At 40.8% G+C, this 18,366-nt stretch overlaps 1 protein-coding gene across 9 annotated transcripts in view; it reads left to right on the forward strand.

Annotated features, from left to right (window-relative positions):
• The window catches only part of ZBTB20 (zinc finger and BTB domain containing 20), a 448,076-nt gene extending 430,448 nt beyond the window's left edge, over positions 1–17,628 (forward strand). For all 9 annotated transcript variants that reach the window (XM_072352146.1, XM_072352172.1, XM_072352155.1 and 6 more), the window contains 2 exons: positions 10,624–12,237; positions 16,151–17,628. In XM_072352146.1, coding sequence (XP_072208247.1) covers positions 10,644–12,237; positions 16,151–16,569 — 2,013 coding nt within the window. In that variant the 5' untranslated portion in view covers positions 10,624–10,643 and the 3' untranslated portion in view covers positions 16,570–17,628. The remainder of the gene's footprint in view (positions 1–10,623; positions 12,238–16,150) is intronic.
• The last annotated feature ends 738 nt before the right edge of the window (positions 17,629–18,366 follow it).

The raw sequence follows: 18,366 nt of genomic DNA on the forward strand, positions 1-18,366 counted from the left end.
TGTCAAGTCACCCATGAAAGCTGTGTTCTTTTTTATTACTGTCATCTATTAGTTTAAAGCATTCTGTCCTACATTGTTCTTCCTATCAAAACAAGCAGGTGGTTTTGGAATATGCCCATTCCCCAGGGTTGCAGAGGTCTCACTGAGGACAGAGGTTTTCCTTGTGGCCTTCAGCATCATTGACATGAGCATCTACTGTTTCCCACTGATTTTTGAATTGGAATTAGAAGCAGGCCTGAACGCTTACCCCCTAAACTCAAAATAGAGAAGCCACAGTCTAGTGCAGTATGAATATCTGTCTCACAATATTTCCGAGTTGAGATATTCACCAAAGCACCCAGTTGTACTAGTTAACAATTACCCTTTCACTAACAGATAAAAAAGATAAATGGAAAAAAATAACCAAGTAAAATGTAGCTTTTTTCATGTGATAGTTTCCTTCTAGCCAGAACTGAGCGAGGCGCAGCCACTGGAAGATACAAAAGAGTCTTTTTCCCAGTCATGGGGACTGGCATTTACAGCTTTTCCTCCATTCCTTGTTTCTGCCATCAACCACTACTTCTGTGACCAGAACAAAATCTCCTACATTTAAAGGCCTTTCTCTGTTAACACTTAGGATATAAGCAGGCTGCAGTTCTCCCACCAAAGCCAACCATTTCTGTCCGACTGCACCCTTTTCCTAACAGACTGTTACTACAACTCCCCACAGAAGATTTTAGCTTCAATAGAAACCTTCTAAACAGTTAATTATCTTAAGAGGTTTTAATCTATATTTTCCTTTTAACCAAAGCCCATAGGCTTTCAGGCTTGCTGTATTTAACCACGCTCAAACTGATAAGCTTTTCCTCCTTGTCTCTCCGCCTGGGGGGAAAACCTAACAATACAGCACAAATCTGAAAGGGTTCGTGGAATAGCAATTGTCTCTTTCGGGGACACATTTTAATATATTTCAGCTGGCACCCCTTGAATTAATTCCTCCTCCACACTCAGATCCCATCCTAAGCCCTTTCTCCTCCCAATGTTTCTGAGAGGGGACATAAATTTCTGGAATCCAACACAGAGAGATGACCAAAAGGGGACTCCCCATTCACTTTTCCTACATGTTTGCAATCTGAAATACGCTGTTAAGATTTATGCCAAAGCTCTTAAAGTAGGTGAAAGCATTCTAAATTAATATAGTTAGCTTTTAATACAGACCATAGAATGTTAAAATACATCCCCATGGTTGCCTGTGTTTTTTCTGAAGTTTATTCTTTTTTTTCCAAGAAACATCCCCCATCCTTTGTTTAAATTAAGAGTATTTCAGCTTAATTCCGTGCGCAGTGTTGGCCTATCTTACTTCTTTCCTAGTCGGTGGCTCTTTTGCTACATACCCTCTGGTGCAGAATGCCTTGTGAGTGACAGCACCTGGCACCATGGAGAAAAAAAACAGCAATACATGCATGCACCTAGGCTTTTAAAGAGCCCAAATGCCTTAAACTTATAGCCAATTAGAACAGTTGGGCCATGCTGGGGCTTGGCATAATCGTGCATGAGCTGTCTGGGAACAAGCGAAAGCAGTTGAAACAGTTTTCATTTAGAATATTAAAATGTTCCCTAACGAAGAGGATACGAGCACAGCCTGGTTTCTCTTCCTAGGAAATGGTGCCATCATGTGGCCACGTTACTTTCTCTGTTTCCTATTACAAGAGGGTGGTTTTCTCACTTTCGGTTTTCAGTGGTTTGCCGATCCCACCTTTCGGTAATGAAAATTGGTTACGAGTGGTCAGAGCACAAGAATGAGCACCCATATCATGACATTGCCATCCAGGTGCTGTACCTATCAGTGCAGCTATGACAGCAGCTCTGGTGGTTCACCGTTTGACATTGTGTATGTGCAGTTGTAAGTAGGATGTTCACCATAAAGAAGCATGAAGGAATCAAGGCACTAGAATAGGGCAGAGGAAATCTTGATTTCTGTAAGCCTGGAGAACAAAATCTTATGGGGCTTCTGGAATTAATTCTTGACCTTTCTCTAGTGTTGTTTACAAGTTGTTCTGCATTTCTTGGATAAAGATTAATTGAGGTGCCCAGTCCTTCAGCAGATCTGGACACATTATGCTACCCCCTCTTTTACATGCAAAACAAACTGAGGCACAGACATTGCTGCCCTGCAGATCGGGAGTAAATGGGGTTATGGCTGATGGACTCTTCCTGCAGGCTTCCGGACAAAGCACAGGGAAGTGATTCACTACCTGCACCCCAAGCATCTTGCCTGAAATAGAGGCTTTAGTGCTCAGTGTTGAGGATTTAGGTCCACTGGTTATAGAAGCAGTTTTATGTGCAGAACACCTATGGTTTAGTCTTCCGTTTGATGAAAAATGGATATATCTCATCACTACAGATGCTGAAAAGGACAGAGCAATTAGCTAAATAAATCATCCGTAGGACATTTGCCGAACATTGCTTAGCCTGCAGAAAAAGCCCGTCTTCTCAAAAAAGTTTAAACAAACTCTTATTAGCCATATCTACTCGATATATTTGTTCCTTGGAGAATAAGGTTGTATTCGCGTGTGCATGCATTTCTGTCTTTCAAGTAAACGTAGTTATTAGACTATGAAATCTAGAGAAAGTTTGACAGCTTTCAGAACACGGTGATTCTTTCTTCCATAGATTGTATTACTGACACATTAATAGATGTTGTGCTGGTAAAAATACAGTACTTCCTGTTAAATGTAGACTGCTACATATTTTGATTCTAACAACAATCTGGTAGGGTTAGGGCAATTCGTGTAGTGTCATCTGGTGTTTGTTTTGGATAGATATTATAGAAGGAGATACTGATTTTCAAGATGTTCAAGCAGATGATTGGGTGAAAACTCCAGCAAACCTTTAAAGCAACAAAAAGCAAGGGCTGCTCCTGGTCAGATCTCCTGCTGAGGATACAAATGTTCTTCCTGTGTTCCTGAAACTCCATACAGGCTTTATGCCTTCAAGGCTCCTTCTCAGAATGAGGCCAACTATTCAGAAGAAGCAGTCTGAGCAGGGTTGGATAAACCAGTCTCTCTGACATCATTGGGATTTACTAAGAAGTCAGCTACTACCAGGATTTTATTCAGGTCACTTCTTTGAGTAGAAAAGTGTCCTTCTGTTAAATGCAGTCTCAGAGAGTTGAAACCTGATATAGGAGTAATTTTGTCAGTGGCGACACCAGATATGAATTTTTACTCCATTAATGCAGTTTTATTTTAGGATAACTAATTTCAGAACAACAGAACATTAAACATTAAACTTCATCACTAGGGATAAATCAGGTCATTGGAGCTGAAGAATGCATCCGTGGTTTTTGATTACTAAGGTTGGAACAGGAGATGCTGATGTATGGAAATGAGAAAACTTCCTATGGTAATTGTGGGGTTTTCATATGTTGTGATAGAAATGCTGTATTTCTAATGAACTGTCATGTTTATGCAAGACTTGATATTTTTCATTCCAAATTAAGCATTTTTTCCTGAGACACGCTTTTTTTTAAAAAAGAAAATCTGTAAAGTTTCATTTTGATAACAGGGCTTTATTTGCTTGATTTTATTTATTCTATGAGGTATTTGAACAGTATTGTATCTGAGGTGTCTCAGGCAAGCCTTTCATTCATGTTGTTACTCACCAGAAACTCCAGTCTGAAAGATGGCTCTTTAAGACCAACATGGATTTTAGAAAAGCAAACATTCTCTATTGCAGTGCTGGATGCACGGGGTTAGGGTGCACATAACATGTACACCCAGCCCCAGAAGTCTCCAGATTATGTACATTTTACTCAATACATTACTGGTTGATTGCTACAGACTATTTGGTACAGTCTGATTGGATGAAGGCCACTTGGTGAGTTTTGTTTGGCCATACATTTTATTGGCAAATCTAGTGGCTAATGTTTAGTTGTTACCTGTTCTTTACTTCCCACCCTATGTGCTACCTTCAAGAGGCTGCAAAATATAGGTAGCACAAGACACGCTGCAAAATAGACCACAAGATGCAAAGCAGATGTTAAATTATACATTGTGACTTAGTGGTAGAATCATTACAATATTGCTCAGCTAGAATATTGGACTAGAGTAATGGACAGATGGAATAGATGATGAACAAGACAAGAATGAGGAGGGTATGTATGTCCAGTGAGTGTGATGGGGAGAACAGAGTTTGGATTTTCTAAGAAAGACAGGAATACAGAAGAAACATGAGGCATTTTCCAAGTATGTGAGAGACTGCTGTGGAAAGGAAAATAGTCAACACTTCTCTATGTCTGTTGGAGGAAAGGATGATTAATTGATTTCCAAGTAGAATACCAGGAAAACTTGGTTACTATAAAGATGGTAGACAGCCTGTCTGAGGAGAGAGTGAAAATCCCACACATTAGTGGTATTAGCAGATGTCTTAGGCAAATTTCTCAGTGCACAGTGTATCTGAATTGTTCCTACCATGATGAAGAGGAGTAAACTCAATGACTATACGAAGAACTTATCACATTCTTTTGATACAGCCAGCAGGCTGTGATCCTCCATCACTTGATTTAGAGAGCAAGGGTTAGAGATTACCAAAACAAACCTCTGCTGGGACAGAGAGAAAAGAGTAGATGATTATGCTGGTCTCCAGAAGCAGCTGGTTAATTTAGTTTGAGGCGCTTGCAGGAGCTGGATTACAGGTGTGCATATTCTATAGGAGATAAAATGCCTCCAGCTTTTCTTCGGTCTCTCATAGTGGGAGGTCTTCTCAATGCAAGGCCTGAGAAGCTTGTCAGGAAGACAAGCTAAAGCAGCAATATCAAAATAGTTCTAGTTAATCTTGTCTAAGTATCAGTGAGATGAGTCGCCAAACAATTTTCTGAATTCTTCTGCAGAAAATTGAGGCCAAAACAGTCCATTTACATTTCAGTAGGCCTACCAGCTCCAAAGCATATGAGGTGAATATTTCACCCTTGAAGTATGAAGTTAAGAGCAGATCCTTTGGAGCTCCCCCTGCTAAGTTATTCCTGTGAAAGACCACACAGTAAGCTTCAAAAAAGAGCCTGGATTCCAGCAACACAGCTAGTTTGCTTCAGGTGAAGACCGTGCACTGAGCTACTGCTGGCTTATGGCAGCTGCAGTGATTTCCTTGTCGCTGTTTCTAGGAATGGTCAGTCATCACTGTGTGAGAGACTGTGATTTTGAAGGGCAGTAGAGAAAATCGAATTCCGTGATACCTTACAGTTAGAAGCTTTAAAGCAACAAACGTTGGCTTTGCAGAAAGGGACATCTAGTGGCTGTACAAAAAAATCCCTTATACTTTAAAACATACAGCGTAGCCATTTGTGCATGACCTGCAATCTTCAGCGTTCTGTACATCTTTGTAACTGTGCTACACCATGCGTTTACTGGGATCATTCTCTGTGTTTCTGACAAACAAAAAAATCACTTTTGTGAGCTGTATCTTTCCTCTTCTGTGAAGATCTATGGATTGTAGCTTTGATGTATAGAAATCTTCCTTCAAGCCGTACTTGATGCATCTCACGGCTTTACTTCCACGTATCTTCCGAGAGTCCACTGCCTGCTGTTTCCTTCTGCCTTTGTACCCTCAGTACCCTCCGGCACTGTACTTATAGAGGTTGTCACTGTCATTGTCATGGTAAAAATCTGCCTTCCTTCGAACACCCTTAGCATAAAAGTCAGCAGGAGGGGTGGATGAGATTCAAGGAAACACTAATCTAAGCACTCAGTCATGTATTGCACAACAAAAGTTTTTCCCTTTCCCATCCATGTCGTGCTCCTTCTTACTGGTAGACGATGAATTCCATGCATGTTTCCGTGAATAGCCTGACAGTTTAATCGGTACATTTGCATATGGGGGAAACGGAGCCTTTTTCAAAGTTGCACAGTGATATGTTTCACCTTTATGCCGTGCCAGCTTCAAATTGCATCTCAGGAGGATTGCAAATGTGCATAATCTGCGCTGTTGTCTGGGCTTTTTTTTTTTTTCTTTCCCTTTTTTATATCTTTTTTTTCGGTTTTGTTTTGTTTTTCTTTTTTTGTTTTTCTTTTTTTTTCCTTTTTTTTTCTTTTTTCTTTTTTTTTTTTTTTTCTTTTTTACTTTAACTACCCGAGCGCCCATTCATTGCCCATCTGGGTAAGAATGGCCTTTGCATTTTCAAACCCATTCTTTCCTATATGGTTTGTGAATACCCCTCCAATCAGAACTTACTTCATAGAAAGGGGACAAATCCATTTTACAGGAGTTTCTTAGAATGAGTCCATTGGGATCTCTACATCATATTTACTGGACAAAAAAGGGAGGGGGGAGGCGGGGAGGCAATTAACAAAGGCCACTTGAATTTCACAGAAAGTTTCCCACTGTCTCGTGTTTAAAAGAGTGGCAGGCCTGAGCAGAGCCTGAGACAGTAGTCTTTCCTGAGCCAGGCATTCTGTAGGTGAGTGAGTGAGTGTGTGTATGTGTGTGCATGTGCACCCACACGTGGGTATTGCTGGATCTTGTGATGAACTGATACACATTTAAACCTAGTTAAGTCCAGCTCTTATGGGAAACACCATCTTTGGTTTTTCTGCTTAGAACAATATCGAGTAAGAGACAACTCTAGAACTTGGATCTAGACATAGTTCCCTGCAGAGGGCGAGAGGCTGCACTGAACAGGGCAATCTCTAAAACCTGTTAGAGTGAACTGCTTCTCCTTTTATGCTCCTGCGGTTTGTGTACTAGCTTCTCTAACTCAACCTTTACAAGTACTTCGGTTGTACGTTGAATGGGTACGGTTTTCAGTGTTGAAAATCAAGGAAGGTAGCCTGGGATAATCCATCCTCAAAATCTGCATTAGATTGTGTATTTTATGTTTATTTTTAAATATTCATTATGTGTCACTTCCATGCACCATTCTTCTTTCATCCTTAAGGAGTGAATTTCAGTTGTTTCTCTTTTGAAATAGTGAAGATGTTTCAGCTTCACTTGAAGAAGAGACTAGACGAGGCTTTTTTAACAGAGAGCTCTGTTTATACCAGGCACGACTAGAATACCTTTGCCTTACATGGAGTGACTCAAATTGTCACGATTATATCAGTGTGTCTTAATGTATATTTTAATGTCTACATTGTGTTTTGCTATATAGTTTGTAATGTGTCTTGTGCTACTTACGTTTTACAACATGGTGATTAATCATGGTGGTAAGCCATAAGGAAATGAGGCAGCATGTAGATAGGCAAGTAAAGAAGAATAACAACTAAACTTTAGCCACTAGATTTGCCAATCAAATGCATAGCCAAACAAAACTCATCAAGTGGCCTTAATCCAATCAAACTGTACCAAATAGTTTGTAGCATCCATTCAATAATGCTTATGCAGCTTTAAATGTATTGAGTAAAATGCATATAATCTGGAGACTTTTTGTTCTGGGCACGCGTGTCACATGGAGTGAACCACCATGGATCCAATGCCGTCCAATGAGTCCAGTTCATACACCTCGAGGAATTTAGTGTCCTAGATCAGTTCCTATTAGAGAGCTATTCACATCAGTCTCCTGTGAGCACACACACCTCTTTTTCTTAGCCTTGTTTAACCCTGACTGATAATTTTCATTGGTAGTTAATGACCAAATACATTGCAGCAGAAAGGGCTGCTGAAACTTGCAAATAATCCCTGTCTTTCCTTCCGTCTATACATGATATGTAAACAGGTAGTGAGATTCACTTGTCTGATTTCTTGATGTAGTGAAAAGGAAACAAGGATGTATTTTGGGGGAATTTAACTCACAAAATTAGTGCTTTCTGCCAAGGTTCATATGAACAAGTTAGAGTTCTTTGTACCTTCTCAAATCAAGAGACCTGTCCATAGCATATTCCACCCTATGCATGTACAAAGCATGTTTTTTGGTTTATTGAGTTAGGCTGCTGCGTATTAAAGAGTCAAAAGGAGAAACCAGTGAACTACAGGCCTATCAGCCTGACCTTAGTATCAGAGAATGCTGTGGCTTTAAGTTAAGCCAAGGGAGGTTCAGGTTAGATAGCAGGAAAATTTGTTCTCAGAAATCACAGAGGAGTGGTAGAATAATGGAAGAGACTGCCCAAGGAGATGGTGGAGTCAGCGTGCCTGGAGATTTTCAAGAAAAGGGCACTGAGGAACATTGTGTAGAGTGGCCACAAGCATGGTTTGATGGTTGTAGTAGGTGATCTCCATGATCTTTTCCAACCTTTATGGCTCTAGGATTCTGTATCTCTTCTTATTATCAAATTCCCCATTTGATAAAACAGAGGGTAAACTAGATGTCATTCTCTTTTTTCAGGAGAACATCTTAAGCACCTGTTCTCGTGAAGTGGAAGTAATAGGGCCAAATCAAGTAGTGAGCAATGTTTTGTGATGGGGAGCATACTGATAGGCTGTCACTCAAAGGGAGATAAAGCTAAATGGGTACCCATGGAATAACTCACCATGGCCTACTGTAAGGCTTGAGAAGAAGTATTCTCTTTTTATCCCTAATCTTCCACCTGTCTGTTTCTCCACCAACACAGAGCTTTTACAAAGTTCTTTTCCTTTCAAATCAAGAATAATTATTTATTTATTTTTAATTTTAAAATGTTTTCTGTACTTGTGTGGTCTGATACGCTGGGAAGGAAAGCATCTGGAAATATGTTGGAGGCCTCTGGAGAATAACTCTGTCTGGGTGGAGTAATTTATACATTATTTTGTGTAATAGTGATTGCAGTGCCCATGAAGGAAGGGCTCCAGACTACTAAGACATTTTTCCAATCCTGTGATCAGCCAGATGATCAGAGGAAGAAGTTCAGGTTTCCCTGCAAAGCTTATAACCAAGACAGAAGTAATTCACAACACTCATTATACTGTTAGCTTTCTCCTTGTTACAGCTTTCTGGGCATCCCTCTGATGCCCAGATCTGACCTCACATCTTCTGATAGCTCACATCTGTTAGAATCAGACTTTTTCAGACAGCTTGGCCTCATCAGGATTTCCAATTCCTGACCTTTATGCTTCCTTTTATCATCATCAGCTTCACAGAATTAAAATGACAACCTGTGTCCAAGGAGATTTCTCTATGAAGCACCAAAAGAAAAGGAGCTTGAGATGGCGGGAGTGAATAAATGGGAAGGAAAGGAAATGGTGGAGGAGGGAACACTCCACATTTGCCTTCAAATTGTAATGCATGTATTTCACTGCTTGCATATGAGATATAAGAATACCCATTGGGCCAGGCCAGAGTATCATTATTAGGTTAAAAAGCATGTGTATGAAACCACTTTTGATGCCATTTATTTTCTCTTTGTATTTCTGTTAAAGCAGACAGTGGCATTAAGCTTGTTTAATTTACTCATACTTCTTTATCAAATTCCACTTTTAGATTCTTACACACTCGCTGTGCAAGAGATGCTGGAACTTTGGTAGGAATATTCAAGAAGAAATGTCCCATAATGCTAGTAGTGATTTTGCATTACTTTCCCTTCTGTCATATTCCGAGAACTGTGGTGAAGCATGTACTGCAAGAGCCTAAAGAAATAATTTAAGAATGATTTCTTTGCTTGCCTCTCAAAGGGCAGTTGGTTCCTCATAGTTAAAAGATGAAAAGGTAGTTTCTGCCACCAAAATCTAAGTAGATGAAAAATGAGTAAAGAACAGGCAAAGAAATGAAAAAGCATTAAACCAAAGAAAGCAGGTTGGACATAGGGAAAAGTGAATCAACAGTTTAAGAAGTTACATGTGAAAGTTAATTCTGACAGATACATTTGCTCTGTACCTGTATCAGTTAGATGCTTTTCTAAACTATTCCCCATTTAGATTATTCAGCCAAACTAAGTCTTCCTTAGAGAAAATGTCTGTAATTTTCCAGTTTCTGTCAAGTAAATAACAGCAGGAGAACATTTGTTTATATGATGGCATTCTGGTGCCAATCAGAACTTGGGATATGCTGTAACTGAAGGGGACAGCTCATGTTAACTTTTTGCTTTGGGTTCTTATAGAGGACTGTTTGTCACTATTGGGTAGCAAATGTTCTCAACCACAACCCCAGACAAAACTGTGCGTGGGATTTTAGGAACATTTACAGTATAAATCTTGATATATTGGAAAGTGAATGCCAACTTTTTGTACAAGTAGCTGTAGCATAAAAACCGGCATGCAAATTCCTTGAAATGACATTCTAGATAGAAACCACATTTTCATGTGGACTCTTTGCATTAACAAGTTGGTATAAAGGGTAATTGAAGTAAGAATTTGATCATTTCTGGAGCAGGTCCACATCCATACAGCCTAAAACCCAGCTCACTGCTTACAGTTGGCTGACTCTAGGCTTTTTAAAGCCATATAAGCTGGTAGGAAGTTCAAGGCCCAGAAATGTGGTTGAAACATCAACCAACTGCATTTTCTTTGTCTACAGAAAAAGGTTCAGAAGTTCAGAACCTTCTCAACTCTGCAAAAGAGTTGTATAATTTTACTTCTATCCTTAAAAAGGTGTTATCTTCTTAATAGTGCCTTTGTTTGTGACTTTTATGGTATAATCTCTTTTGTTTACCTAGTGGGCAGTCACCTTTGTCAGTGTCCCGTCTGCAGAGGAAAAAGACCCAATATTCTCTTCTCTTTTTTTTGTCACCTGCTTTGCTACAGGTAACATCAGTTGCAAGGGGATGACAGAGCGCATTCATAGCATCAACCTTCACAACTTCAGCAATTCTGTGCTCGAGACCCTCAACGAGCAGCGCAACCGTGGCCACTTCTGTGACGTGACGGTCCGCATCCACGGGAGCATGCTACGCGCCCACCGCTGCGTGCTGGCGGCTGGCAGCCCCTTCTTCCAGGACAAGTTGCTGCTGGGCTACAGTGACATCGAGATTCCCTCAGTGGTGTCGGTCCAGTCTGTGCAAAAGCTCATTGACTTCATGTACAGTGGGGTGCTGCGGGTCTCGCAATCAGAGGCCCTCCAAATTCTTACAGCTGCCAGCATCCTACAGATCAAGACTGTGATTGATGAGTGCACAAGGATTGTCTCGCAAAATGTAGGAGAGGTCTACCCGGTGATTCAGGATTCTGGACAGGAGACACCCAGAGGAACACCCGAATCAGGCACCTCGGGGCAGAGCACTGACACAGAGTCTGGCTACCTGCAGAGCCACTCACAGCACAGTGTGGACAGGATCTACTCAGCCCTCTATGCCTGTTCCATGCAAAATGGCAGCGGGGAGCGCTCCTTCTATAGTGGGGCTGTGGTCAGCCACCATGAAACAGCCCTGGGTCTCCCTAGGGACCATCACATGGAAGACCCCAGCTGGATTACCAGGATCCATGAACGGTCACAGCAGATGGAGCGGTACCTCTCTACCACTCCAGAGACCACACACTGCCGCAAGCAACCACGCCCTGTCCGAATTCAAACCTTGATGGGCAACATCCATATTAAGCAGGAGATGGAGGATGACTATGACTACTATGGCCAACAGAGGGTGCAGATCCTTGAGCGCAATGAGTCTGAGGAATGCACTGAGGACACTGACCAAGCAGAAGGCACTGAGAGTGAACCCAAAGGGGAGAGTTTTGACTCGGGTGTCAGTTCCTCCATTGGTACTGAGCCTGATTCTGTGGAGCAGCAGTTTATGACTGGTCTGGGCAGGGATGGGCAGCAAGAACCTTCTCAAGCAGATCAAAATGATATCCCCGCTGATGGCAGTCAGCCTCAGCAGCAGCAGCAGCAGCAGCATGTGGATGCCAACTCTTCCTCGCCAGAGAGAGGCAATGACGTTGAAATGGACAGCAAAGGGCTCACAGTCAATAACAGCACCGAAAAGGGGGCTTTGCAGCCTTCTGTCAACACAACTGTTGCCCAACCGTTGCCAACCACACAGATCTACTTACGCCAGACAGAATCCCTCACCAGCAATCTGAGGATGCCACTGACTCTGACCAGCAACACTCAGGTCATTGGCACAGCTGGCAACACGTACCTGCCTGCTCTTTTCACTACACAGTCTGCTGGCAGTGGCCCTAAGCCTTTTCTCTTCAGCTTGCCCCAGCCCATAGCTGGCCAACAGACACAGTTTGTGACAGTGTCCCAGCCTGGCCTGTCAACTTTCACTGCTCAACTGCCAGCCCCTCAACCCTTGGCCCCATCTGCGGGCCACAGCACAGCAGGTGGGCAAGGCGAAAAAAAGCCTTACGAATGCACTCTCTGTAACAAGACTTTCACCGCCAAACAGAACTACGTCAAGCACATGTTTGTACACACAGGTAAGAGTTTGTCCTATTGGCTTACACATGAAGCCAGGGAAAATCCTTTACAAACAAGGACTTAAGTTCTGTTTCCCAACCTGACAGCCCTCAGCACAAACAGAAGGGAGAGGCTACCCAGGGAGCTGGTATCACTGAACACTAAGCTGACTGCATTGAAGTTGAGCCCCTGTGGACACACGTAGGTCCCATGCAGGGGTCTAACTGTGCATGGTGCAGAAACAAGCTTTTTTTTTTTTTTTTGCTTGGAGTAAAAGGTGTCCTGCATCCATACAAGAAAATGGTAAGCGCTTGTTTTCCTCTCCTGGCTGACCAGGCAGCACTCAACAAAATTATAATAGAGTCATCAAAAGAGGAATGCATCTACCAAGGAAAAGCTTCCCAGTACTACAGCTGTAGGGGTTTAGGTTCAAATGGTGATGACTGGAATGACTTTCTGGTGGAGTTACAGCACTAGGTCCAGGCCTGGGTGTTACACACAGCACCTCGTATTTTCTAAATCTCACATATTTCTATACGTTAGTACGTTTGGAGTTTTTCAGGAAGCTTTTCTGTACTTCAATGAAGTTGGCTTCTTAAATCCCATCTCTTGGTAAGCCAGATATTTCACTAACTAGGACTGCAGAAACATGGAACTCAGAAAAAAAATTAAAAGTAATGAATGTAGAACACAGCAACAGCACCTTTCTTCTTTAAAAAAATGTTTTTAGCGTATGGTCTTTGGAGGCAATGTAGGTGACTGCTTTTACTACTAATCCAAAATTGCCTTTTCAAGCTTTGTTTAGGTATAAGGTTATAAATCAACGAGATTCTCTATCTGTCAATCATGGAGAAGCTGTCCAGGATTTAGGACTAAATTTTGCTTGCTTTAGCTCTCATCTCATTTTGATTTTGGAAAGAAATTCTAGTTTAGAGAAAGAGTAAATATTTCTCTCACCAACAAGTCTTTTTGTTAACATTAGATCTTAAAATAAATGCTGGGTTTGTGATATGTAGAGTAGAACCTTGAGAAATTGCCTAAGGTATGGAAAGAATGTAAATCATACCTCTCTACTGTATCAAATAAATTTCACTTCCATGTGTGTAAGTAAACTTTTAACTATTTATGTATAATCATCACTTAAATTAAAAAATCCTCTAGAAATCTAAGGCAGTCACGTACATATAATTTACATGAAAGTTCACTTCTCGGGACTGATAAAATATGTATGGCTGCAAAGATCAAGAATCCTGAGTCCCTAGATTATCCTTTTGTGCACGTTCATATTCTCTCTTTCTGTTGTGGATGAGTGGCTAAAATACTATGTAAATAGTGTTGTGTTTTTCAGGAAAATATCCCATTAAAAAGACAGTCAGTTATATCTGCACGAATAATTTCACTGAGATCGGGTGCTTTACTTTCCCCAGTCTCAACTATGAGCTGCATGCAGTGCTTGAAGTCAGGTAGAGGGTAACATTGAAAGACCTGTCCTAAAGTATTCCTAGATATGACACACAGTCAACCAAAGAAACTGATAGATGTTTCCAGTCATTAATGCATATTTTGTTTTTGTGGATCTAAGAATGCCCCAACTAATGAACTTCCATTAGCAAGGAGAGAGTTATGTAAATAAACAATTTCCATGTTCATTTAGAAATGAACTGGCACCTGGAATATCTAAGAAACAATAGCACCTTGAGCAACAGAGGGCAGAGCTTCCAAAAAACATTCTGAAAATAACCTTTTGTGCACTGTCTTGAAGAAGGTGTGTCTGCTGCTTGCCCATTGCCTGGCTCTTGTGAGGATTCAAGGAAAATGAGAAAGATCTAGGAGATGCAAGTGTTTGAATTTGTCTTGCTGTCCAGAGAATTCATGAAGTGTCTACTCATAAACCAGAATTCAACAACCTTAGGATTTCACAATCTCTGTACGTTTTTAAGGTTTTAAGATCTATATTCTGACACAACTTTTCATGCAGTGAAGGCACTGCAATGTAGGCAAAAACCTACCTCCTTTTCTTCTTTCACATGTTGTTCCATATGAACTGGCATTAAGGTACTCCACCATGTTCTCAGACATGTAATGTTCTGGAAACACGGTGCTAGAACTTAGGCAGTGACCAGCACCATCATTGCCTTCTCCTATCTATCTTCTGCACATTAGTATTAAGTAACTTTCTTGTGTTATTGGCTAAAAGCAGCCAAATATAAAATAAAGAACCAAAAGGGAGAACGTATACATCTAATTCATGGAACACCTGATTTCGAGAGGAGGAATCATGGGAATAAAGAATCTACAGTAGGAAAAGACAACATGGTGAGGAGTTAAGAAGCACATAAATTGGCATGCAAAAAAGAAAACCTAAAAAGTTTTAAGACTTTTAGGAAAGAAGAACTCCCAGGAAGGTTTTGAAGCTAAGATTAGAAAAAAGCCAGAACTCAGCATGTCTTAGAAACATGTGCAGGCAAAAATGAGGGTGTTTTTACAGCATAATCTTAACAAGGTCTAGAGCAGAGGAGACTGACTTATTACAAACTCTGGGAGATATGTTGCCTAAGGCAAAAATGAGCACTGTAAATGTAATCAGTCTCTTGTAAATTAGCCTGACATGATTATAGCTGACACACTATCGTTTTCTACATAACACATGCCAAGTATATTGGCCTGTCTGTGCTCACCACACTACTGTGTTCAACAAAGCCAAGAAATTCAATTTTTTTTATACCGAGCATCTTTGACCAAGTCAGGACCAAATCATCATTGCTACACCGACATGGAGCTTGTGGATTCTATCCACAGATGTTGCCATCATATGTGCAAGCTGTGGAATAAAGAGAAACAGAACCTCAGAAGTGACAAAAAAAAAAAAGTGGATCCCTCCCATCCAATCCATATGAATCATCCTCTCTTGAAACTGAATGTACCTCACTGCACAAAGAGTAAATAATATATTACTGCGGGAATGCAATGGTCCCTGAAAATTGACTCTTCAAGATTTAAAGCAGTCCTAGGCAGACTGTAAAAGGGAGGAAGTAGGATGTGAAAGAAAAGGATCTCAGCTAGACAGGAAATTGCAGAATAGCCAGAGGAAAATTATTTTTCAGTCAGCAAAACAGAGGATGACTGCGACTGTTTCAGAGTTATGATAATGTCTCTCTCCCTGATAGGCTAGGGGCTGCTGATTTGACACATCTGAAATATACAAAAAGAGATTTAAAAAGATTTGAAGGCACCTTTTGATGCGACATTTGGGTTGTTGGATGTTGTCTGTATTATCGGTACAGCTACATCTTTGTATTATGGAATACACAGTAATCCATATTTAAGATATTAGATTTGACCAGAAAAAAAAAGGGGCAGCAAACGTAAACTCTCATAAAAAAGCTGGATTCTCTCAGCAATCTTCAGCACTTATCTTCCTAGAAATCTAAAGCAATTTGACAGAAAAGAGTGTATTACAGGTCAGCTGTCTGGTCGATCATGTTTTTATTGAGTACAGGTAGGGAGATGGAGGCACTGAAAGGTAAAATAACCTAACCAAGACCTTCCTAGGAAGAAGTGAAAGAGAACAGGACAGAAACACAATGTTCCTTCTACTGCCCAGGGCAGCAGAGGCTATGCCATTGAAGCTGAGCATAGATACCAGAACCTTATGTCTCCGCTCCCATCTTTGCAATTGTTTGTTCTGATCACATGAGCTCCATTTTACAGTGCATGAGTACCTGTAGCCTCCATTGTAAAGTGTCATGAATCCTCTTGTCAAACAAGGTTTGGTGTATCAAAACACAGTTATTAACAGCATTACTTTTTCTTAGACAGAACATCTCTCCAGAGACGCCTGCGGGGTTCACCATTCATTTACTGCAAAGGATCATAACTCTGTTATCTTTCTTTGTTCTAATTTTCTTCTTCTTTCTCTTTGGTAACGGGCAGGTGAGAAACCCCACCAGTGCAGCATCTGTTGGCGCTCCTTCTCTCTAAAGGATTACCTAATCAAACACATGGTGACGCACACCGGCGTGAGGGCCTACCAGTGCAGCATCTGCAACAAACGGTTCACCCAGAAGAGCTCCCTGAATGTGCACATGCGCCTGCACCGCGGGGAGAAGTCCTATGAGTGCTACATCTGCAAGAAGAAGTTCTCCCACAAGACCCTGCTGGAGAGGCACGTGGCTCTGCACAGTGCCACCAACGGCACGCCTGGAGCCACCGGCACCGGTGCGAGGGCCGTCCCCGCCGGGGTGGTGGCCTGCACAGAGGGGACCACATACGTCTGCTCTGTCTGTCCAGCTAAGTTTGACCAAATTGAGCATTTCAACGACCACATGAGGATGCATGTGTCAGACGGATAAGTAGAATCTCTCTCTCTCTTTGTTATGAACAAAAAATAGAAACAACAACAACAACAAAAAAAAAGCTATGGCACTAGAATTTAAGAAATGATTTTTGTTTCATTTTTACCTTTATTTTCCTCCTTTTTTTTTTTTTTTCTTTTTGGGTTCGTTTCGTTTTGTTGTTTTTGTACTACATGAAGAACTGTTTTTTGCCTGCTGGTACATTACATTTCCGGAGGCTGGGTGAATAATAATTTTCCCAGCCTCCCTTGGATGGTGGCCTTAAGGCCAGGTAGTGCTTCACGAGCTCCACTGGTTGGATCTCTAACTACTGGCCTCTAAATACAACCCTTCTTTACTACAAAAAACAAACAAACAACAAAAAAAAAATCATAAAAAATCAAAAAACAGACAGAAAAAAATAATAAAAAAAAAGATTTCTTTTTTCTCACTTGTGAAGAGCACTACAAAAAAAAAAAAAGAAACAAAACAAAATATATTACAAAATCTTCAAGGCCTACTGTCGTTATAAGTACACCGCTCGCAGTGTTTCAATGGACATAATTCACAATGCTGACGGCTTTTGGACTTCACAGTATCCAGTTAGAACTGTGGAATATTTTGCTTCTGGTTGAGCAACAACCAGAGGAACCAAGGCCCTGCTGGTCTCCACCACGTGTCTGCTTTCTCACACACACGCATCCACAAACACACAAAAGGGCTGAGGGGAGTGCAAGGCAGTGTGGCTTGGATAGTGTGGAGTCCCTGCGGGGTGAGGAAAAAGAATCAGAGGTTCCTCACCTGGATTCTGCTCCATCCCACGCTCTCTGGCTCACCCTCCTCGCTGCTTTTCCCATATCATCACCACCTTACAGCAGAAACCAAGAAGATTCAGACAACGAGCAACGGTGGCTTTTTTGTAAATTATTCAGTGTCTTCGCTGAGCCCAGGGCCTCAGCACAATCAAGAGGGACTTTCACAGAAGGCAAAGAAAAACACAGAGGAAAATCAAGGATATCAGAGGTTGCAACCTATGGATCTAGGTACAAGAGAAGGGTTAGTTCCCACAATCTTTGCAAAAAAAAGAAAAACAAAACAAAACAAAAAAAGAAAAAAAAAAACAAGTTGCATCAGGATTTATTCTTGTGGAAGAAGGAAGAATAGAAGGGTGGGTGGGGATGGGAATAATTAAAGAAGAAAAAGAGTTCTTGGGACTTTTTTTAATTCAAAATTTTATAGAGGGGGCAAAAGTAACGTTTACCAGATAGAATGCTGATTTTTTTAATATATTTACAACAGTATTTGTGTAAAAAAAAAAACAAAACAAAAAGTGAGATTGTTAAAAGTAATTTCCTTTTTTTTTGTTTGTTTGTTTTCTTTTTTGTTTTGCGTACACTGCCACTAATATCTTCTCTTTTATTATATATATGAATATATATATAAATATATATTTTATTTTAAATTGAGACTGTTAAGGTTAGCTAACCTGCTTCCAGATAGACGGGGGAGGGGAGATGATCTTGATTTTTATTTTAAAAAAGAGGAAGGATGTTTCTTAATTTTAATTTTTATTTTTTTTTTCCAAGTATTATTTCTCTCTCTTTCTCTCTTTCTCTCTCTTTTCTAATGGAATCGAGAATTACCTGGGTCGATGAGGGGCTCTGTGAAGTCATCTGTGGGATTATCTACTAGAGTTTGTGCATCCTGCAGTATCGGTTATACTTCTGCTTTGTTTTTGATGTATGTGGTTCTCTTTCGGCTCTTACCAAGGTTCTGTTGTTTCTGGTTTTGGTTCCATCTCAAAATTTATTTTCA

The sequence above is a fragment of the Excalfactoria chinensis genome, chromosome 1, assembly GCF_039878825.1.
Source record: "Excalfactoria chinensis isolate bCotChi1 chromosome 1, bCotChi1.hap2, whole genome shotgun sequence".
NCBI classification, from domain to species: Eukaryota; Metazoa; Chordata; class Aves; order Galliformes; family Phasianidae; genus Excalfactoria; species Excalfactoria chinensis.